Genomic DNA, 24937 nt, shown 5'->3' on the forward strand with positions numbered 1-24937 from the left:
GTGCCCATCAGATGGAAGCACACCCATCCCCCTCTCTGCTCCCCTCTTCCCCCAACTTGAATTGAAGTGAGTTTTTCTCTTGTGTGGGCATATATTATCAGCAATCATTTTTGTAAATGATCCAACACAAAGGATTTGCTGTTAGTTCCATAGCACTGTTCTCTTGCACAGCCTGGTTTCTTCCCATATGGTCTATGACGTCTGAACTTGGAACATCTGAGGATTCCTTTTGCCACTTTGCTCTTTTGTCCCTTTCTCTTTTCTGGACTTTATATTTTCCTCATTATTACTTTTCCCTCTGTGTGTTTTGCAAAAGCACGTCTTCTAATGGCTTTCACGTGCATGTTTGAAAAATGTCCATTTTCTATCCTCATTTATTGCCAATGTAACCATTTCTTCACTGAAAATGATTTATCTTCAGAATTTCTTATTTGTGTTTTGGGATTTCTTTCCTGTCTTTGAAATTCATTGTTGCTAGTGAGAAATCCAGTCTTACTATGATTTCTTTTCTATATGCAACCTATTTTTAACTTTTTAGAACCTTCTAAGGAACTTCTTTGTATCCTTCATTATCTGAAATTTCAGTTCTATGCTTTGGCTAAAGAAAATGGAATAAGGGGAAGAGAGTTTCTTCCAGATCACTCACTTATCTTTTTCCTCCTTCCCTTTAAGTATTATGCGGTTTTCAAGACACCTCTCCTAATTCAGTCATATGCACTTCCAGACTATTGAATGAATATTTTTTGTAATATTGAAATGACTTCCAAAAATATTATCCTTTTTTAAAATCTGAATTTGAGGCAGAATTTCCAGCTGACTTCCCCAAGTTATCTGGAGGTTCCTGCTAGCATCTCAAACTAACATGTCCAGAAGGAAACTCACTGTCATCTCTAACTTTGTCTCCCACCAAAAGTAGTATCTTATTTTTTTATATTTCCTCTTCCTGTAGGATAGGCCCCAGATACCACAGACATGTTCTTATCAGCCTCATTCTCTTCCTGTCCCCATATTCTATTGATGCTGCTTTAGAAATATCTCATCCTTAAGTCTCCTTTCCCCACTCCCTCAACATAGTGAGATTTTTAAAATACCATTTATTAATTAAACATGGTGATATGCTATTCAGATATAGAAAGGCTTTGACTGTTGCAGTTAGTCTATTTATTTAAGAGTTTTCACAGCAGGAGAGAGGCTATAAATATTTTGAATATAAATTGATTTGTAGTTAGAGAAATTAAATTCTGGACTACAATAAAAAATGACTAATTTTAATTTCTCTTGTTTGTATTAGAATAATGTAAGTATGAATAATTTAAACACTATATAATACCTCATTTTTTGTTTTTATTTGTGCCTTTTGCCTTTGTACTTGGTATTCCTTTGGCAAAGAATGCTCCTCCCTCCCCAGTCCCAGTAGAGGCTAATTCCTGCTGCTGCTTCAAATCCTCATTCACAAGGAAGCCCATACATATTCCTTCTGTTGCCTGTCACACTTGTTCTGCTTTTGAGAGCAGAAAAGAGTTCTTGTTAACCTTGGTTCCTAAGTATCCTTTGTGCCTAGTGATACGCTGACACACAGTACCATGTGTCAGGCAAACGTGTCAGTTGAGTGTTCTAAGTGCATTTTTAATATCTGGAAGAACATCTTCCTGATATGTCCCCATATTAAATACTGGTTTTATTTTAAGAATGTATTTGTACCTCAAGTCAATAGTTTTCCTTAGAAACGATGTTATACATGATTAACCAAGGACATAATCAAATACACTCCAAAAGCCTTATTTAATTTGTAATGTGTCTAAAATTGTGCTTGAAACGTTTAATAATAAACCTATAGTTCACTGTAGGTTTAATTTGTGAATTTATATTTGTACACTTTTATATCACTTCGCAATTTACCAGGTGCATTCAATTTGTATTATCTTATTTGATCCCCTCGTTAACCCCAGACAGGTATTATCTCTGTTGCTTGTGTCAGAAATGATTATGTAAATAGACTAGTGTCACACAGGTAGTTAGTAGAAGGCTCAGACTAGAATGCAAGTTGTTTTACTTCAGTATTGCATTCCTCCCATATGCATGTGGCAATGAAAACCAAGAAAAGCCATTGGCTCTGGGGGATAAGAGCAGTGATAGAGGTTCCAGTAGAGAGTGATGCTTGGGAGAGAGAATGTTTGTGGAGAATCATGGGCAGTTGGCTTTATCTAAAGAATTAGTTGTGATGGGTAGAAGTAAGGGATGAGATTGGAAGAGAAATTGGAATCATTGTAGAGAGAAAGGGAAGAATTAGGACTTTATATTGTGAGAACTGAGATTATGTTGAAATTATGACAGGAGAATTGAAGATCATAATTCTGCCATAGGACTTATTAGTAATGTATGGGAAGAATTAGGGAGAAATTTGGAGGCAACTTTACTGTCTAGAGCCAGGGGTCCTCAAACTGCAGCCCGCAGGCCACATGAGACTGTGTGATTGTATTTGTTTCCGTTTTGTTTTTTTACTTCAAAATAAGATATGTGCAGTGTGCTCAGGAATTTGTTCATGGTTTTGTTGTTGTTGTTTTTAACTATAGTCTGGCCCTCCAATGGTCTGAAGGACAGTGAATTGGCCCCCTGTTTAAAAAGTTTGAGGACCCCTGAATTCAGGCAGTATTCCAAGTGAAAAAAAAAAAATTAGTACCACCAATATATAGTTCCTTTTTCTCTCAAAAGGAAGTGATAGTTTATTTTTCAAACAGCTAGTTTTTTATTTTTAGTAGAGATTGGGGGTTGGGAGGTGTCCCGTCTTGCTCTTGCACAGGCTGGTCTCAAACTCCTGTGCTCAGGCGATCCACAGGCCTTGGCCTCCCAGAGTGCTTAGGATTATAGGCATGAGTCACCGCACCCTCCTTAATATTGGGGAGTTTAATCAACAAGATTTGGCAACTAACTGTTCTGGTTCTGAACAAGTTGTACTAACTAATACTGTAGTGTCATCATCTCTGAACAATTTTGGTCCAGTAAGCTAGGAAAAGTATTTTTTATTTTAACCTTGAACTTATGTTGATACCTGTAAATCAAACACTACAAAGTTCTTCTTCTCCCATGTTTTCTTACCCTCAGTGAGCAGCTCTATTGCCAACAAAATCAACACATGTACCCATCTGCTGAATCTTCAATACACACATAATAGTTTTAGAATCACATCATGCCACTACCAGAAACAAATTTACTAAGGGGAAAGTTCAAAAATTACTTGCATTCTTCGTTTCCCTTGTTTATGATAATGCTATCAATATGGTAACATGTTCATTTGCTTCTGTTTGATCTCAATTTTAGGATTTTTTTTTTTAATCTCGTGCTTACTTGAAAAACAGTAAAAATTTTTTATTTTGTAAATGTTTTCTTTTACTAATGAAAATAATAACTACTTAAATATTTGGCATTACCTGCAGCTCTTTAAATATAGTTGAGTTTGAGTATAAATTTTCAAATAGCTAGATATTACTTATTAAACTGTCTGAAATATTTAATGTGTTTTAATTAAAATAACCATCGAACCACTTTGGAATAAAATTTGCATGCAAATTAACAACCTCCAAGTACTCTGTTTCTCACGCACCTTTTTTGATAACACCTACAAAATTTAGAACTCTTCTAAAAATATGAAACAGAACCAGATGGAAAAGGGGCTGATACATATTTATATTTATATATCTGTTTATAAACTGTAAGTAAGTATATTGTTTGTATTTTACTGTATTCACTTGTCAGCTGTTTTCTATAAAGGGGTTGTGTCTCAAAAATAGGGGGAAAAAGCAGAACCTAAAAAACTCTAGAGGAAAGTAGTTTTCTGTTATTTTAAATATAACAGTATACCAGACATACAATTTCATAGAGAATGCTTACAAATAACCTTTTCTAGAGAGACAAACTGTTCTTAGGGTTTCTTTGCATTTGGATTGGGCCTTTTAAGTTCTTTTTCCTGCTTCCTTTGAATAGTATTTAGCACTCATAACTATAAATACCTATGAGTATTATAATAGTAATCTGTTATTTGTTGAGAGAATTGACTCTGTGTCTCCATTCATTGTTAATTATATGCAGAATGTCAATTTAAACTAATCATAACGGGATACAGTCTTTCAGATTTTTGAGAGCTTTTATTTTTCATTATAGAAGATATGATTTTCATATATTATGTAAGACTTTGTAGTGAGTGTTCTGTATCATTTCGAGTCAAGGGACAATTATCTTCTGATATGAAAAATCAATTATTGGGAGCATGTTCACAAAAGTTAGCATGGAAATATAATTTTGTACAATAAGTTTAGACAGCAGAATCTCAACAACAACAAACCACTCTCACACCTGGTCGATTTTAGAATAGAGGCTGATGCCCGAAAATAACCCATTTCTACAAGGGAAATGTGATTTATGATAACCCAAGACACAGACATGACTGGAACCACATTCCATTTAAACTTATTATGTCTTTGGACTATAAAAGCAGAGCTCTGAAGTGAATCAATGGAACTTGGTTCTCTTTAGTAGACAGTAACACAGGCACTAATGAGACAGATTTCATTAAAAGATAGTTGATTTATGAGAGACTTAAAGTCCTATCTTATTTTGAAATAGCTGTCTTTGTCCCAGCATCTGATCTTTTTTCTCCCTACCATCACCATCACCGGTGTCTGTGTATGCTTTGACATTGCTATGGTAACCCTGAGAGCTGATGGAATTCCCTGCATCTCTTTTCACAGAGGGTGATGAGACAGGAGTGATGGATAGTCTGCTGGAGGCCTTGCAGTCTGGGGCTGCCTTCCGCGACAGAAGAAAAAGGACACCGAAGCCAAAAGGTGAATGCTATACTTGCTTCATGTTACTTTCTAGGGAACTATTACCAGAGAAGAACCCCTTTTTTTCTAATTCTTTTAAAGTCATGTGTCAAGAATACAGTGCTATGGGCAACAACTGTTCAGAAGTTTCATAAGTTTGCTGACTCTCTTGCACAGACAAATGTCAGAGACACGCATTCCAGTTGGCCGGTGTCAGTAGCGCATTAACAAATCAATGCACTGAACTTAGAAAATCCTGATGAGTGTGACAAGTCTCATCTAAAGAACCATATGTACCTTATCCCAGTGGAGTTTACAGTAGCATAATTAAATGGGAAGTAAAAGTCATAACATTACTGCTTCAAGTATTTCAGGGTATTGAAGCATTACTTTGTTGCCAGAAATACTTAACCTTGGGGGGAAAAAGTCTATCTAATACTGTTATACTTCTTGAGATGAACAGACCCCTATTTTAAGTTTCTTTTATATATTTTTTTAACAGATGTTCAGCAGAGTCTCAGTCCAAAGTCTCAGAGGCCTGTTCTGAAAGTTTGTAACCATGGTAATAAACCATATTCATAAATTGCACATTCTTTTATCTACTTTTATCCTGTTGATCTGTGATTTTAGTAGACTGCTTGAAGTTCTCAAGTTTCAATATAACTAAAATCGTAAAAATGTATGGTTGTGCCTATTATGAGTTTGTGTACTTATGTTTTTTATCCTTACATTATTGACTTGAGGTTGTATCTTAGGTTCTTCTTTGAAGTCTTGGGTAAATGCTTTTATTATTATTATCATCATTATTATTATTATCTGGAATTACTGTCACATATTTCTCTGATTAGTGTTGTCCATGGTACCCTTTCAAAAGCAATATTATTTGAAGTAGTGGATTTACTGTACATCTCAAGTATTGAATCTGCTATCTGTTTTGCTGTGCCACATTTTCCAGTACAGTTAGAAATACTTTGATCAGCATTTGGAAAAATCATACTGATTAGCTTCATGGGATATTGTTTTGGAAGGATGTACTAAAAATTACTAAAATGGTGAATTACTTTAAGTCTCCGATATTTATCTAAAACTAACTCCTTTCCAAAAGACCCTAACGAATCCTCTGTGCCCAAACGTATGGAGCCTTTTTCCTCTATTCAAGCTGCCATTTGTGTTGATTGGGTTTTATTTCCTTTGGTTCTTTTCCTGCCGTGTTAAATATTTTGGGGTTGTGCTTACCTTCTATAGTCAAAGCACATTTATTCATTGTGAATGCTATTTATTCAGAGTGAGATTGTCACCAAAGTTTCCCAACATTTTAAATAAAAAAAAAAAAAAAGGACAGATTTCATTTAAGGGGATTTGGGGTGCTGTTAAGTTCCAGAAGTGTTAAGGTGTGATTGAAAGCGAAACCAGTACCAAATTTCTAAGGAAGCCAAAAGTAATTATGAGGTAAATAAGAGAAAGACATGGATGCAGTGATCTCTTAGTAGCCGTGTAGATCCTTACTGCCCAAAGTAGTATACATATGGTAAGTCCTAAATAAATGAGACAAAAGAGAAATATTTGCAGCAGATTTGACTTCTTTCAATAAGTCAGAGAAGTTTATTGCCGGTAGGGCGCTGGTCCCATATGCCGGAGGTGGCGGGTTCAAACCCAGCCCCGGCCAAAAAAAAAAAAAAAAAAAGAAATTCCGAATTTTGGGTTTACGATTTATAGGCATTTTGACATACTAAATAATGTCCAAAAGTTTAAAAGTACAGCTATCCTAGACCTTTGAGGTTATTTTATTTTGTAGATGAATAAATGGAAACCCAGAGAGGCTGAAAACTTTCCAAGAGGTACAGAGTTAGCTAGAGACACAACTATAACCATAATATAGTTCTAATTCCTATTGTATTTCTTTTTTGATTTCATATAGGTACTTCGGTTACTTTTTTTATTATTAATGAGATAAACAATTCATCTCCCATTGTAAGTCATTAAAACAAAGTACCACAACCATAGCCAAACACAATGATTGTGATATGATTATAATGACATTGTATACTCATCTTATGCTTAATTAAAATAAATATTTCAGATTTTACATAGAGGGAAATTATTTAAAATACCTTTGTGCTTGCCCGTGGAGAAGCCAGTTCTGTGACCATAAAGTGTCTGGGATGTAATGGCTCAGATATAATTATAAATAGTGCTTTTTCTGTTACATATGTAAAAGCAGATGAGCATTTTGTTTCTATAAAACTAATATGTACTGGCTTAAGATCTAAGGCTACTATGATAATTAAGCTAGTAGATTATACAGCAAGCCCAGAGAGAGACATCACAAAGACCAAATTCTATAATATCAATGTGTAATGGATTAAAGCATTTTTTAAAATTATTTTCTATTGGTATTTCTGTTATGGGTTCCCTTCATATTTATAACCACGTGGAAAGAAATCCAAATGATCAAATTTATCTTTAAGTTTTGTATAAAGGGATAGATTTATCAAACTAGATGTTTAAAAATACAGAATTGGTTAACAAAAATGTCTTCATGGCAAAAAGGCCAGTATTATCTTCAGAGTATGATGATATTCTGGAGTTCGTTTTGTAATCTTTCTAAAATTTACTTTGTTTTCATTGGAAATACTAACCTACAACTGAACATGATGGAAATGTAACCTTAAACCTGTATTACTTTTTAATTTGCTTCTATGCCCTTAAAACTAATGTCTGATATTTATATTTTCTACAAGTTTATATCTTTTGATATTTATATGGCAACTTATTTTAATGATTTATAAGATTTTCTCCAATTATTTGAAATTCATTTATGTCCTAACTAAAATAATAATAATATTAATAAGCTCTTTAGTGAGTTATTTGCCTTAATAAATGCCAAGAAGTATGCTGAATGTTTTATGTGTATCATCTCATTTGGTCTTCTCAGTAATCCTATTAGATAGTATTTTTATCTCCATTTCTTAGTTATTAAAATAATCAAGGATTGAAGAAGTCCGTTAACTTGTTTAAGGTCAAACTTTGAAGCTGGGGTAGACTTCAGAGTCTAAATTTTTAATCCCTTTGCCATGTCATATCCGTGATACAACTGCTTGCATCAGTATCTAATCCTCTTCCCATCCATGAGCTGATGAATCATGTGCACATTTTTTCTCTTATAAGAAACATGAAGTTGAACTACTAAAACATGACCTCTCAGCGGTTCTCCAGCCTCTGGTATAACTCATCTCTTGTTCCCATATTTAACCACTAGATAGCACTGTTTTCCAAGTCTGAAGCTTAGATTATGAGGAACTGCTTCTGGAATTAATTATGACCAGTTTTTATTTATTTTAACAAACTCTGTACTAAAACATCTTTATTAATTTTAATAAACTTATGCCCTATTAGAAATACCATAGAAGATTTATGTTAAAAAAAAATCCAAACCACAAATTTAAATTTTTTAGCTGCTGTTTTAATCTTTTATTGTCTTTTCCTACCTGTGTATTTATTGTCTGTGCCGTAGTCCCAAAACTTTTAGATTTCATTTTATATATACAGAGCAACTTGTCTTTCAGAACGAAAAAGTCCTGATGAAGTACCCTCTCAGACCTTGGAGCTAAAATGTCCCAGTATATATTTTGGCAAAGTCACCTCAAGCATTCTAACTCCAATGGATTTCAGAAGCATAGAAGTCTTACCCAGTGATTAATCCAGCCGTTTTGCTGTGCTCCAAACCTCTACCAAAAATACATCACTTTGCTTAAAACTTGTACCTGTTATCTTCTGCTTTGGCTGTTAAGGCCTACTCAGAGATTAAGTCCTTGCTATTTTTTCTTTGCTTTATCTTTATTTATTCAGCAAAATTTATTAAACATTTGCTGGGTACTTAAGATATACATCTAGTTGGGAGTTAGACCAATAATAATTCCCATACACTTGATAAATGCCTAGATAGAGGTAGCATACAAAGTCAGAAAGACGAGTCCAAACTTTGTGAGGACAGTCCAGATTTGGCTTCTAGAAGGACCTAGAATACAAGCAGAGTTTTCAAGGATGAGTAAAAAAGAGGCCAAAAACCCAATGGCAAAGGTGAGCCAAGAAGCAGTAGCAGTAGCAGTGGTAGCAGCATGTGTGTACATTCTCGGGGGATGGAGGGGTCCTTTCAGCACTCTCGTCTAAACTTGGAGAATGTATGCTCCAGCAATACCCCGGCCTTCCCAGTACAAACACACCTAGCCCTCCTGCAGTGTCTGTGTTCCACACTGCTTCTGAGTTTCATCAAAATGGAGTCAAAGCCATCAATGAGGTTGTCTGTCTTGTTTACTTCCATAACCTCCATACTAAGCTGGACTGGCACATGGATATTTAGGAAGCATGTGTTGAATGAACATATGTGTTTATGTCTAGGTTGAATGGAACCATTAACGTATATTGTGGAACAAAATCAATTCTCTAAATGTCACTCAAATAAGCGAGATTTACTTTGCCAGTTTGTAAAGTTCCAGCTGTGAACCCCCTCTCTTCTCCCTTAAATTTATCTGTCATCAGAAGGAGTTAGTTGATCATCTGGTCTATGCTTTAAAAGTTTTTGGAATCAGTGGGAGAAGGGGTTAAATCTTCGATTAGATTACTCCTTAGAAGTGGAGGGCTACTTAATTAACTTTCTTTCCCTTAGTCAGGTAAAGTTTAACAACATTAAAACAAAGAGCACATCCATTGATGAGTACAGAGCATTATCTCATTTCTTCATTCAACACACTATGTTCCAAACCTAAGTATTTTCCGTAGCCTGGAGAAAATAGTAAAATTTCCTCTTTTGAGTCAAGATAATTAAAATATTTATTAATGCATTTTTAATAAACATCATAGTATGATGTTTGGCTGTTAGTAAATCAGCTGACCCAGTGGAAAGTGAAGGATCAGATGGGGAAGAAATAAATTGGGCTAGGTCAAGAAATTTGAACTACTGAAGTTTTGAAACATGAAAATGACAAGTCTTTGCAGTTTACATGGAACTGAAATGACAAATATAAGCAAGAGGGAAGAATTGAAAAGACTTCATCACCACCTTGATGCCAAAAAGGATTGGTAGCAAGAGATCGGGAGAGAATCAAAGAGTATTTCTAGGCTTTAGGAAAGAAGCCAGTGTAGAGCTCTATGTTAAGAGACCCTCACAAAGAATGGCTAATGCTGCCTAAGCAAAATGAGTTATCTAAATTAGGAGGTTCTTTAAAACAAGGGAATAGCAAGTCAAAGACTGAAACATACACATGGACTCGGGTTAGTAATAAGGTGAGGGAGAGGCAGAAAAGAGACCACAAAATAGGGATTCTGTGTGATAAAAGTTGAAATAGTTTCAAAGACTTAATTTCCCCATTTCTTGATTAGTTGTTTTCTTTATAACCTGTGTACACCACTGAGTGACTAGTGTTTTTCTGGGTACATTAATTCCTACTCTTCGTCAGGGACTTCATTCCTCTGTACTATCGCTATAAAACTTTGTGACAAAGGTTCCACAAATACGAATTGTTGAGCCACACCTCATGGTGCATTTGCTTGCAGTTTGATTGCATCCTCATTAGATGGTTCTCTTTTCATAAGTAGTACAGTGGGATTTTTTTTCCCAGTTAAATGGATATAGAGTAATCAGGAAGAATTCTATAAACTCTATGCAATTAAAACCCCTAATGATAAAACTATTTAACTGTGGCAAAATAAGATAAAACATAATCAACATTTTAGGCAAACAAGTATTATACATTTTTAGTGAACATCCATAACCTAAACAAAATCTCGCCGTATTGTCTTTACACTAAATCAATTCTTAATAGTCTTAATTTGGATTTGATTATCTATTTTTACTCTTCTGCTTGTATATGGAGCTTTGAAAGATTTTTATAGAAATAAGATTGTATTGCCTCCAGGCACAGCTGCTTTGCCACTCTAAGATTTGAAGTCAGACTTAAATGTGAAGCTAGTTAGATATCTTTGAATTAGCATATTTCTCTACAAAATAATTCTAACGGAAGCACACAAGACAGGCTTTGTTGTTTGTGTATCAAGACTTCACATGTAGCTTCCGGCCACCCTAATCTGCTCGGTCTTTGGTCCCCTCATTTCTTGACCTACCTCTTCCCCAAGCAGCAAGAATTATGAAAATTCTAAGGTTTGAGGCAGAATTATGAAATTTCTAAGGTTTTCACTGCTGTCTACTGAGCATTAATTGCCTTAAGGCTCCTTTGAAAACAATGAGGACATCACCTGCAAGTCCTTGTCCAGAGAACCTTATCTATCAAAGTAGTCAATGTTGACAACTTCTATTTCCACTTCTTTTAACTATAGCCTTTTTTAAAGTAGAATGAGCATAAGGAACAAAGGAGTAAAATTACATGATTTTCTAAATGCCATTGGCTTATTTTCTTGAGAATATTTTTTTGTTCTTTTTCTGATGAACCTGTGCCTGCCAAATAACCTAAGAAAGGGAGCTATTAAAACACTAATTGTTTCTGACACCCTTACAACTTGGGCTTTCAAACAGAATCAAATGCTACCTGTAGCTGTCAAAAGACTTAAATATTTTTAAGGGGATTTTTCTAGGCCAGGAATATAAAACAATTTGGTCAATTTTACATTTTATTCAAACATCAGTCTCTTGTATTTACTGTGTAGTTAAGCAAGAGGAAGAATGGACTTAGCAGGGCTCCTGCCTAGGTAAGGATGCCCTGTGGGTAGACGGGAAAGTCTTTCCTTTTCTAATTTATAGTCAGGGCAGGACAACCTTTTGGCATAGTCATTATCAAACACACTCTTAAGCATGAACAGGTTCGAAAAGTCTCAAGTAGTGAAGATTTCAAGTTGTTTTAAAAGGATATTTATGCAAGAAATAGCAAATGTCTTTCATTTAATGAGCATCCACAAATGTATGCTGAAGGCTGGAATAAATTTAGAGAGAAGGAGATAAAGAACTATATTGTATCAGGAGTGCAATGTCCTTGACTTCCCTGAAATGGTTGTTATGATTAATATGCCTCTCGTTCTGCTGGTGTTCCATAGTGGACTATAATTATTATGATCTTTTTAAAATTTTTGCCCACTCGGAAACTCTCTCTTTCCTTGCAGCAGAAGTTGAGAATCTGGGTTTATAAGGAGTGAAGTAACTGAGGAAATTTAACCCCAACTATGCTTGGTATAAAGAGTATTTTGAATTAAAATCCCTTAGAAAGCAGTAGGATTTGGAAGGGGCTTTTCCTCTTTCTTCATAAAAAACAAGACCCATCAAAAAGAATTATAGACTTTACTTCCCCTCCCTATTTTCTCAATACATTGCAGGAAAGAAGATTGAGAAGAAAACCAGACCTGGCCCAAATCATTTTAAATATAATACTCATCTCTTAGTTTAATTCAGTTTCAAAGGGAATCACTTAAAAGTCAATCTGTTTCCCTCCATCCATACATTCTCCTGAGTATCTAATCATCCCCCCAGTAACCTTTTATTGTCCCTAAATAGAATTACCTGTATTCCTTATTTCCCTCACCCCCCTAAAATAAAGGTATATAAGTTTCTGGAGCCCACTAGGGTATTGGGTAACTACTATGTGATTCTCCCCGTGCACGTGGTAAATAAATCATTTTCCTATTAATCTGCCTTATTGAGAGTTTATCTTTCAGCAAAAGTTCTAGGGAAAGGGGGAAGTTTCCCCTCACCCTCCACAGGAATCAATTAACAGACTTTAGAAGCTCCTTGAACTCTATACTTTTGTTTTAAATTTTGTGCTTGGACACATTTTTCTTTTCCTGGTAAAAGGATCTGTTGACTTCATCACATTTCTCTCCACCCCCCCCCCAAAAAAAAAAGAAGATAAAGAATTATTGATTTTGTTTGATTACTGATTTTTTAGAAATTTTATCTATTTCTTTTATCTATTTGTATGTCATTCTAAAAAGGAAGCCATTTCCATTATAATTGTTTGCCATTTGAGAACTAAACTTTCATGAATATAATGAAAAATGTGAAAAATGTGTCAAATGTTTGGTAGATCTACAGTTTTAGTGACAAACTGTTTAAACCAAATAGCTAAGATCTAATGAACTAGTGCTCCTACCTCTTGTGGAGTCACTGAGCATGCAGAGGAAGAGGCATTGTCTGTGCATGGGGTGGTCCTGGTCTTACGGCATCTCCCAGGAGGGAAGGAATCCAGGGCTCACCTGGGTTATGCAGCTTACAGAGGAGCCTGAGGAGTGGTTTTCCACAGAAGCCAAGGGAAAGAGTGGTCACCAAAGCCACATGTTCAGAAAGGCCAGGTGAAAAAAGGATGGATGAGCACCTGACCACAGATTAAATTGAAGGACTTGGGTGTTACCACTTACCTTGGGAAGAGGAGTGTTGGTAGAAACTGAAGCTAGGCAGCCTCTGTTGAAGGAGTAGATGCCTGGATATGAAGGAAAGAAAAAGGAAGGAAATAGCAGACCCAGAACTGTCTGTTTTTAATGAGTGTATTGTGTTTCTTTTCTCTGCTTGTGACAAAGGTTTTACTGCCCTTGTTGCTAAATGGAGGTAGCTCTGGAAGTGACGGGTTAAGGCATAAGGGATCGGTAACGAGGGTAAGGTTCCTGGAGGAAGGGGTGTGAGAGGACAAGTACAGCACAAAGGGAGGGTGTTTGCACAGACGTGAATGCAGACAAGTAAGGGAGAGTCTGGAGATCTCACTGGATAGCATGTTTTTCCTGAGAATTAACATTTAGGGTCTGTTCCTATAAGTCATAGCCTGGGTGGGGATAAGAGGTAAGTAAATGGGGGTTGGCACATCTCTACAGAGTGTTAGTGAAAACCAATCCGGGAGATAACGAAAGAATTTTTACGTTAATGTCCTACCTGAAAAGAGAGACAACTGATTGTGTAGTTATTGTAGCCTGTGAAATCTGAGGGCAAGAAAAGTAGCCAAGGTGCCCCAGGCCGTGTCACCAAGGTATGGTGGTCGCTCATAGCCTAAGAGGCAGACTGAGTGTGCTTTAGAGCACTAGCCAGCCAGAGTTACCACATTTTTTGAGAGGATAACCTACTAAAAATTTATAGTAGTTACGCTGTTTCCCCGAAAATAAGACAGTGTCTTATTTTAAGGTGTGCTCCCAAAGATGCGCTAGGTCTTATTTTCAGGGGACGTCTTATCTTTCCTGTAAGTAGGTCTTATTTTCAGAGGATGTCTTGTTTTCAGGGAAACAGGGTATATTAATGAAAACTCTTTTGGAACATCTTATACCAGTGTGTGTCTAGCATTGTTCTGATGCTTTGTTACATCTGTGGAAGGCATCATTATAGTGCAGAGAATACTCCCCTCCCCGCCTGCAGCTGAGTTTCTGCCAGGCATGTGCCCGCTGTATTATGTGTATGAAATCTTAACCTAAGAAAACAACGCTTGCTGTTAAACTGATTATTTCTAAGTACTGTTAGATTTATAATTTATTTTATTTGCCCTCATTAATGGTCAGTTCTAAGTAACCAGAGATATAGAAACCATCTTTCAAAATGCTGCCAGTAAGGAGGCAAAGGTAAAAGTAAGTTTACACAGTGCCTGGTACATAGTAAGTACTTTAAAAAATGGCAGTAGTCTTGGTGTATGTGGCTAGTGCTGTAACCAAGGCTAGAGGGTTCCAGCCTGGCCCGGGCCAGCTAAACAACAATGACAGCTACAACAAAAAAACAGTAAGGCATTGTGGCTGGAGCCTGTTGTCCCAGCTACTTGGGAGACTGAGGCAAGAGAATCACTTAACCCTCAAGAGTTTGAGGTTGCTGTGAGCTGTGATGTCATAGCACTCTATTGAGGGCAACAAAATAAGACTCTGTCTCAAAAAAAAAAAATAAAATGGCAGTAGTTGGTCTTATTCAGTGACTATTTGTGAAAGCAAAACCCTACCCATATTTTTGAGTACCATTTATAGAAAACTTGGAGGTGTGCTTTTGCATATAGAATGGATACCCTTCCAGCCTTTTCATGTGTGTTCTATGGATAACGTTGGCCAGTTATTTTGCAGCACCTTTCTGAGTTATTTTCCTCCCTTGTCATTCTTAACATGAGAAAAATATGATAGAAATGAGCAATAGAGAAAAATCAAATGCCACTCTACTTCTTTTTCCTTTTTCTTTTTGGAGCAAAAATAGCCTTGATAACTAATCTGAATTCATTGAATCCTTACTAAGCAAGAGGATGGGATAAAATTAGAGTTTTGGACCATATATGTTAGTTGCAGTCATTGACTTTTTTTTATAAATAAGTGACTTTTAGTATAGTGCACAGATCTCCTGAAAGTCAGGGATGTAGTTGGCAAAGCTGAAGCTGTTTGTGGTTTGAAGGGGAATGGTAGTGTGACCGTTACATAGTCTAGGTAAAGAGATAAATACTAAATATTTTTCTACTTTAAAAAGGTTCTATAAATGTATTGAAGCAAGTGTTGACAATCATTAAGACAGTTGTAACGTCCCATTGATTCCCGAGTAGATTAGAAATTATTGGTGTTAGCCATGATATGCATTATTGGGATGTGACAGCATTTGACTTAAATAGATTTACCATTCATTAGCACTAATATAAGAATAAATGATAATAATCATTAAGTTCTATGTACATGATCATTTAAGTAATCATGCTTGTACAGTCTCCTTCTATTAGTCAAACCTCTTTGGGTTAATTAGTCAGAGGGGCTGTCTTTCCCAATTTCTAGAGGAATAATAAAATAAAGGAACACTGAAATATACCAAAGAAAACAATAGAGCATCACCCGTTTACCTGATATATTGACTTGATTTATACTCACCTACTCCATTATTGGCCCTCAAGGTTAAAAAATCTGACAACATTTTTTTTTATTTTAAAATAAGATAATTAGGCCTATTAAATTATATGCACATACTTTTTCCATTAAAGCATTTATGCAGCAAAGTGCTAATATGATATACTAATAAAAACAAAGTCTTCATTTACCACCCTATTCACACTAAAAGATCAACCAGTAAATACTCTTTAGATTTAGCATTAAAAATGTTAAAACATCTTTTTGTGTTTTAGTGCTAACAAGACAGCAACTCAAACTCTATAGAACTTCAAGGCCACAAACATAAGCGACAACTAAGAAACTCTGATTATCAGTACTTATATTACATCTTGTTAATATAGTTACTCTGAGTTCTTAAATTACTGTATAAACCATGAGCAATGTTTTATTTAATCCAAAAGGCTGTTTTATCACTGGATGAAAAGCATATTTCATACCTTTTTCGTAGTCCTTCCCATATCCCAAATGAGGAGAAAAGATAAAAGGGTCTTTTAAAATTCATTGTGATCCATCATCAGGCAGCTTCTCAATGAGAACGATGCTGCTGCTCTATTTTTTAATATGCCAGTGGAAATAAACGACGGGCACAGTACATTAAGGAAGTCCAGCACAGTCTTACAGGGCAGAGAAAGTATTGCCTAAAACAGCTCCCGGGGCCTGTTGCTACACTTACAGGCTTTGGCAGTAGCATCCTCTCCAATAAGTCTCAAGGCTTTCAACACTTCTTAAATACTGGTCTCTCTGTTTCCTATTCACTTACTGGAAACTGGACACCTCCTGTTACTCTCCATTCTCTTAACCTATTTTCTCTTCATCCACTAATCCCATTCCCTTTCCTTGCCTATCTATGAAAAGTCGTGGTCTGGTCTGCTCGGTGTGAGAAGTAAATACCTTCAGTCACGGCAGTAAGTAATGAAAGTCAGTGCCTCTAGGAATGATGTATTATAAAAATGTGATAGTTCTGGATATTAACTTTTTCTTCTACATATTTTTTTAAATTATTTTTTGATTCTGTTTTTGTATTCTGTTGATAGCACTCTTCTTGTGGCAGTTTCTAGGCTCCTGCACCCAAGCTTATTTGTTTTTAAAAGTTTATTTTTGTGTGTTATAAGCACATGGTTAGTTATATACCTGCTTCTTTTCTAAACAGATCTCCAATTCTATCTATAATCTCTTTGTATTTTTTGTACTAAGATCTTTAACCCTGTTATTATCATCTCTCAAGAAATACCAAGTACTATTTCTACTTTCAAAATTAAAAATAAAAAACTATTGGATAAATTACTGCTTCAGTGAAGTCCCCTCAGTTTCACGAAATTACTTGTGTATTGCATTGCACTAGGGGGATTTCTTTATATTGTTTAAACTTCTCATATATTCTCTAGCTATTTCTCTCATTTTCAACATAAACTTTACATTGAAGAATAGCATACATATGGAATAGTACACAATTCTGAAGTATACGGCTTGATTAATGTTGATATAATGAACTCACATATACATGTATAACCAGTGCCCGAATCAAGACACAGAATATTACTAGACACACAGTAGCCCCCTTGCCAGTCATTACCTCACACTCCACACATATTCTGACTTGGAGCATAAACTGATTTTACCTTGACCTCTTTATAAATTGAATCATGTGTTTTGAATGTTGTGTAAAGTTGTAATTCATTTATTCTGACTGCTGTTTTGTTTTCCATTATATATTAGTATTTCACAATTTATTGTTTCTTTTGTTAGTGGATATTTATGTTTGTAGATTTTGGCTGTTACAGATTGTGCTGCTAAGAACATTCTTGTTACACATGTCTCTTGATTCTATCAGGTGTCTACGTTCGAGTGGATTGTTTCATTGAATAGGCATATATTCAACTTTTATGGATACTACCCACTGTTTTTTTCAACAATAGTTGTATCAGTTTATACTTCCATTGGCGATGTATTGAGAGTTTCAACAATACGGCATCTCGCCTTGGTATTGACTTGCATTTTCCTTGTGTGACTTGAGCATGTTTTCATTGCTTATTAGGTTTCATGACTATTCTGTTATGTGAAGTACCTGTTCAAATCTTTTGCCCATTTTATGTTCCTTCATTAGCATTTTTCCTATTGAGAATAGATAGATTTTGACAACTTAAGAATCCCATCATAACCCTTATGTCAAACTGTCAGTTAAAGGAAAAACTTAGTATTACTTTGTAGGAATATTATACTCCATATCACTCCAGTCTTCCAGATGTTAGAATGACAGACAGGTCTAGTTAATATTGCACATTAAAGAGTAAGCATGTTGTAGATTCTGTCACCGGCTTATCCTATTTTGTTAAAATTCCCTTACTGCAACTTCCCATTATCTTTTTCCTCCTGTTGTCCTATGATAGTAATCCGGGGCCCCTCTGGCTTCTCTGGCTGAATGCTGACCATTCTTTTGGAAAAACTGAAAAAAGAACATTCTTTTGGAAAAACTGGCTATGTCATAGTAAGATGTCAGAAAACCATTGTTGAATGAACCAAAAATACTTGAAGGAAAGAATAAACAAATGCCTCTGTCAGTATGTCTTGAAGTTGGGCCCCCCGACTCTACGTCTGACATACATTCCATTATACCCAATATTTGTTGTCCATTAAGAAATATTGTTTCACTGGGGTACACAATTGTCATAAAATTTCGTCCTCCACTTACAGCTCACAAACATGAATTAGGGTGAACTCTCAAAGTAACAGACTTAGAACATTTAAATTTAATTATTTGGTAAATTTGAATAGCTTCTTTTAAATACGTAGTCTTTCATCAAAGGAAAAATCTTTGATATTTACCTCTAAACACATAATTCTATTATGAATTTGATCCACAATGAAGTGGATAAATGTATGTTTCTCCCATGATAATTACTTTGTCTCACAAAAATCCGAAGTATCTTCCTGTGGCCAAATTTGCAACAGAATAATTAGGATAGTTTTAAATTGAGAAAGAAAAGCTATGCTTATTTTTAAAATGTTGATTTTATGAAAGGGAAGAAAAGGTATGTGGTTTACTGAGTTTGTGCCCATACATTAATCATTTAACAAGTTTCTTCCTCTGTAAATATAGTATTAGACTAAATTAAAAGTTGTCATTCTTTTATACTTAGAACTCCCTCTGTATTGTTTTAGACTGAACATCTATATTTAATTAGCATTTATAGTCAAGAACTAAAATATGGTACTTTGGTATGCAGTCTGTTTTGATTGCTACAAATAAACTAATTGAACTGTCATTTGAGATTCAATATGACCATTAGAAGTACAGTATATAGTGAATTTGCTTAGCAACCAATATATTTGAGTTTCCTGATTGTGGAAATACCTGTTAATAGTACAAAGTTTTAAAAATGCAGAAAAGTATAGAGGAGAAAATAAAGTTTACCCATAGCCTAACTATTTATATGTAAACATTATTGCCATTTGGCATTGATCTTTCTAGTTTTTAATGTACATACATTTTAAAATTTAGATATGCTGTATATAAGTTGTGTTATGAGTATTTTCCATATAGCATGAATTCCTTTTTTAATGGTATTTCTAGGACTATAGCATGACTATGTAGTAAGTGTGGGCTATATTAATAAACTAGCTTTCCTAGGGTTTGACTTTTATATGTTTTTAAAATTTTTACCACTATAAATAACATTTTTTTCAGGATAGGTTAAACAATTTTAAACAATTTCAAAGTTTTAAAGTTGAACAATTTTAAAGTTTTATTAAATAAATGTTGCTTCACTGGCCTGGGTGGGGTAGAAGGTATTACGCTAAACTGGACTTCTACCAGGAGCCTATGGAAGTGTCCAATCCTCAAATCCTCAATAACACTAAATGCATTTCAGAATTTTTACTAGTTAGACAAAATGATGTCTTATTTTTCATTTTTATGTAACTATGAAATTACATATTTTTCTAGCTCTTATTTATAACTGACAAAATGTGGGAAAGAGAGACCAGAAATGGGAGAGGGGGTCATTCTCTTATCAAACTCTGTCATCTTTAAGGAAACATTAATATTATCCTCTCTGTCTTATTTCTCCACTCAGAAAATTTATTATTTCTATTTGTGATTACTTGTCAATGCTGCCAGCCCAAGAGTAGGTTTTCTTTATACATTTTACTCTTTAATAATAATAATACCAGTAGAACCTCTGTAAGATGACTACCCAAGGGACTGTAACAAACTGGTCAGTAGAAGGAACTAGGCCTAGTGTACTGATATGTACATATGAAATTAGGTCAGCTTAAGGAGGTGGTCAGCTATGGAGGTTTTATTCTATGAAATATTATCAACTCTTGATGTAGTGGAGTAATTAAGTGAAGACAGAGGAAAATCAGAGATAGACCTAAATCCCAGTGGCACACACGTGGTTAAAAGCTAGCTGCAACCTCTGATGGACTGATACCTTCTTCCCCAGGGGTTTTTGGTAATTAGGCAGCAGTTTATGGATCTGTACACATAATTGTGACTAACCTTAGTCTACTTGATGCCAGCAGAGCAGGTTGAAAGTAAAGAAACTGAGCCAACCAACTAATTAAGTTTTCTTCCAGACTATTTGAACACTAATTTTAGCATATTTTTCCACTAAATTTCCCACATGAATCTATTTAATAAAAGATATTTCAATAATGAAGGTATTTGTACATTATGATTTTTTTTTAAATTATATTTTACATACCCTACTTATTTCTAGGAAGAATTAGAGATGGCTTACAAGAGGAGCCATTTTGTAATTTTGTAATTATAAGAGAAAACTTTACCTCCTTTATGTTTACATGGATGGAGCTGGAAAATATTCTTCTTAGCAAAGTATCTCAGGAATGGAAATAAAAGTATCCAATGTATTCAGCACTACTGTGAAACCAATTTATAATAACTCATACTTGCATATGAAAAATAAAACACAACTTTAGACTATGATGAAGAAGGGAAACGGGGATGGGAGGGATAGTAGGGGACAGTAGGGGGACCACAACTATGGAGCACATTGCAAGTACAAGTTGGTTCTATTATGGGTAGAACACAAATGTCCTAATGCTATAAATGGGTAAAAGAGATGAAAGCTATGCTGATTAGTATGGTTTAAGCACTCCAATCTGTACAAATCATCAACACACTGAAAAGGGCATAAATGTATTTATGATCTATGTACAAAAGACTTAATTAAAAAAATAAAATTAAAAAAGAAAATAAGAGAAAACAGAAGCATTTGGAAAGAAAATTGGCTCCATAGCTTCTACCTTTTGTTCTCAAACTTTAACATGTGTAATAATCACCTGGGTAGGCTTGTCAAAACAAAAGGTTTCTGGGCTAACCCACAATTACTGATTCAGTGGTTTGTGATAAGTATGAAAATCTGCATTTCTCCTTAAGTTCCGGATGCCGGTCATATAGGAACCACTCTACAAGAACCACAGATCCACATTATCTTATGTCTGTTTTGAGTATTTGGAATCATCATTAATTAATCTTAGACTTTTTTTATTAGTTTCCTTTATTTTCTTTATTCAATCATAAAGAGGTAGATCATGTATATATTAATGCATTTATGGGGTACAACGTTCTGATTTCATATACAATTTGAAATGCTTACATCGCACTGCTTAATATATCCCTCACCTCAGTTACTTATTGTTTTAAGACATTTATACTCTATACTTAATAGAGCCAACATGTACCGTTGCAATATGCACCGTAGGTGTGATACCACCATTCACCCTCCCTCCATTTGGCTCCCCTCCTCCTCTCCCATCCCTCTGCCCCCCGCCTTCATTCTGGGCCATAGTTGTGATCTGTTCTTCATATGAAAGTGTGAGCGATTGTAAATTGGTTTCATAATAGTACTGAGTACATTGGATACTTTTTTGTTTCTTTGTAAATCATATATCCTAGTATCTGATCACACATAATAATAGTTCCATTATTATTTTCATGTGGATATAAAGGATATGGTTGCATGTTATAGTGGTTCTGAATCTTGGCCACATTAGTAAATACCCAGAAAGTTTTTACAAAACACCAGTACATGAAGCCTTGTCTCCCACATATTCTGATTTAATTAGTCTAGGATGGGGGCTGGGCACTGTATGTTTTAATATTATTTTAAAAGTCCCTTTACCAGCGGCACCCATAGCTCAGTGTGTAGGGCAATCCACATACACTGAGGCTGGCCGGTTCGAATCCAGCATAGGCCAGCTAAAGCAACAATGACAACTACAACAGAAAAATAGCCAGGCATTGTGGTGGGCACCTGTAGTCCCAGCTGAGGCAAGAGAGTCACTTAAGCCCAAGAGTTTGAGGTTGCTGTGAGCTGTGATGCCATGGCACTGTATCCAGGGTGCCATAGTGAGACTCTTTCTCCAAAAAAAAAAAAAAAAAAAGTCCCTTTACCATTCCAGCGTGCAGCCAGAAAGCCAGAATCACAAACCACTGATAGGTAAGCATAAAAATAATTCCTGTTGCTAACAAGTAATCAGGTGGTTTCATTTGTGGTTTTTAAAAATTTCATTAATGTGCCTAGCCACTCATTCTCATTTTTTATCTGTGTGGTATGTTTGGGGTTCTTAAGAATACCATTTTGTTCTTCTCTTAATTGAACTTCATCCTGTTTTTGATGAACCATTTCTTTAATCTATCAAGGCCATTTTGAATTCTGTTTTCTTTCTACTAAAGCATTTAACCCCTGCCCAAGTAAGTATCATCTGCAAGTCTAATGAGCAGATTTTCAATTTCCTAATTGAGACTGTGCTCATTAAGTTTTAATATTTTAAAATTTTATTGCAAATTATTTCCACCATGTGGGTGATGCTACCTTGACCTTGCCTGGCTGTGCACATTTTGTTCATTATCAATGAACATTTATTTAGTGCTTAGAAGTTGTGTGGGTATTGAAACAAGTTCTATGACTTCTAAATAATTGAAAATAAGTGCTGGATCTGACTCTATGTAGTTTTTACCTCTAAGGAATGTATGTATATAACATGAGCTGCATGAACACAGAACACACACATGTAAGCATTTAACTATAAAAATTAAACATTGAATTTAAAGTTCATAGGTTGGTTAGATGTAAATGATCTTAACTGTATCTATATAGAATAGAGGTTAAGGATACAGGCTGCTGGTTTACTAGCTGTATAAACTTGAACAAGTCACCTGCTTCTTAATGCTTCAGTATCGTCTTCCATAAAATGGGATCAGAGTCATTCCAGCCTTGGTTACTGTGAGTATTAAAATCAGGTAATGCATGGAAAGTTCTCCACAGAGTCTAGCATATAGCAGCAGTTCAAATAAATATTAAGGATTAAGAGTCAACTTTGAAAAATTGATAATGGTTTGACAAGGCTGATATCTAAGTGACACAAGGTAATTGGTCTCAAATCTACCTTCTTCAGTGACTAATTAGGTTAAGCTAGAACTTTTAATTTTTCAAAGTTACATTATAGCTTCTTTTTCTGTAAGCAAACAATTTAGATTTTCGTTCTCAATGTGCTATGTTTATTATTGGAAACTGCTCTTTTGCAGATAATTAAAGCTATAAAGTGGCAGAGCCAGGATTCAAACTCAGAACTTAAGTCTACAAGTTGATAACTACTAAATGATAAAAACAGAGGGAATAGATTGCCCTAGACATGAGGAGGAAAAGACTGAGAATCATTTTAGAAAGATTCAAAAAGAATAAAGTAGGTAGTTTTTGACCACTTACTACATGTCAGACACTGTTGAGTGCTTTATTTACATTGTCTCAAACTGAGGCTTAGAAAGGTTAAACAACTTGCCCAAAATCATAAAGCTGATAAATGACAGAGCCAAGAATTAAACGCAGATCTGTGACAGCAAATTCTATTCTCCAAATCACTTCAATAAATTGCCTTTCTTTGAATAGAATCAGGAGATTACTTTTTCTGGAAAGGAAAATGTACTCAAAAATATCAGAAGTAGAGGGTAACAAAAAAGATAAAGTGAAGTCAGGAGCTGCGTTTCTTTCCGTCCTGTTTTGTGACAGAGTAAATGGGGAGAATCAGCTAAGGTATTTCTCTTGAGTTTAGCGTGTATATAAATTAGTTATATAGCTAAAAAGTGAAGGTGTCCCAGGAGAAGGAAGCTGGAGATGGCTTAGATGAGGGCTTTAGAAATAGAGATAGATTAGAAGGGATATGTAATTTATATACTTTATCTTCTTTTCTCCTTTGATATACTTAAAATAAGTAAATATCAAGGGTGATATTTGAGCCTATAAAAGCTAATGCCTTTTTGGTGAAACACTCATTTTTATAGCACTTTACAGTTTTCAGAGTGCTTTCACTTACATTATTTTGTTTGATCTTAATACTGGTGGGTACTTTTACACTTTTGCTTCTTTTATCCTAAAATATGCATAAGCACAAGAAATGTGTTTATAACAAATTGAATGGAAAGCACAACTGTTCTGTCATTATAAATAACAAATTTATGATCAAAAGTAAAATGTTGATATTTATAAAATACTGGCCATCAGACAATGTGACGAGAAGACCTTTGCTTCGCTTTTCTGTCCTCTTATTCTATATGTTCTTTATCTATCTCAAAAATCTGAGTACTGCCACTGCTCAAACATATTCAAAATGAAGTCATTTTCTCCAGGCAGTGTAGTCTGAGTTCCAAAAAATCAGTACAGTAAAAACTTATATTTTTCGGACTTGCATTTGGAGTAATAAAAAACTTCATGGTGCATTTTGTCAGAAGTTTGATGATTAAAAAAACTATTGGTTTCATAAATTAAAATTACATAAATAGTGATTCACGAAAACACAGAAACCTCAGATATTGAATATACTACAAAGTCTTCTAATATTTGCCTTTTAGATTGGACTAAAATTAAACTAGTCAAGTTTGTTCACTTATAAAATTTTTAACCCTAAAATTTTTCTCCTTTTGTTCTGTAACCCACAGCGATTGGCATTTACTTAAGAACTAAATAATACAGTATGACTCATTACTTAGATGGCTGTAAAGCAGTAAAATATTTATAGCTTTCATTAGTGGCTAATTACCACTAATGAAGTATTTACTTTTCTAAATAGTCTTTTATAAAATGAAAATAAATGTGTACATGTGTTATTAATAGAGATCATTTCTGTTTACATTTTTTTACATATATGTTTTTGGGCATTTTTCACCAAAACCAAAGCTAGCTAATGTATTTTGCCTTGATTCATCTCCCTTTTACCCACATATCCAGATAATTATTTTCAAAGTTTAAATGATTAAATTGAACATCATTATGATTATA

The 24937-nt window shown here is 34.8% G+C and overlaps 1 protein-coding gene across 1 annotated transcript in view; it reads left to right on the top strand.

Moving 5' to 3' along the window:
* Window positions 1-24937, top strand: part of DIAPH3 (diaphanous related formin 3) — a 578378-nt gene that overhangs the window by 438570 nt on the left and 114871 nt on the right. Inside the window, exons 26-27 of the mRNA XM_053563890.1 lie at window positions 4746-4841; window positions 5323-5382. Coding sequence (XP_053419865.1) covers window positions 4746-4841; window positions 5323-5382 — 156 coding nt within the window. The remainder of the gene's footprint in view (window positions 1-4745; window positions 4842-5322; window positions 5383-24937) is intronic.

The sequence above is a fragment of the Nycticebus coucang genome, chromosome 15, assembly GCF_027406575.1.
Source record: "Nycticebus coucang isolate mNycCou1 chromosome 15, mNycCou1.pri, whole genome shotgun sequence".
Taxonomy (NCBI): Eukaryota; Metazoa; Chordata; class Mammalia; order Primates; family Lorisidae; genus Nycticebus; species Nycticebus coucang.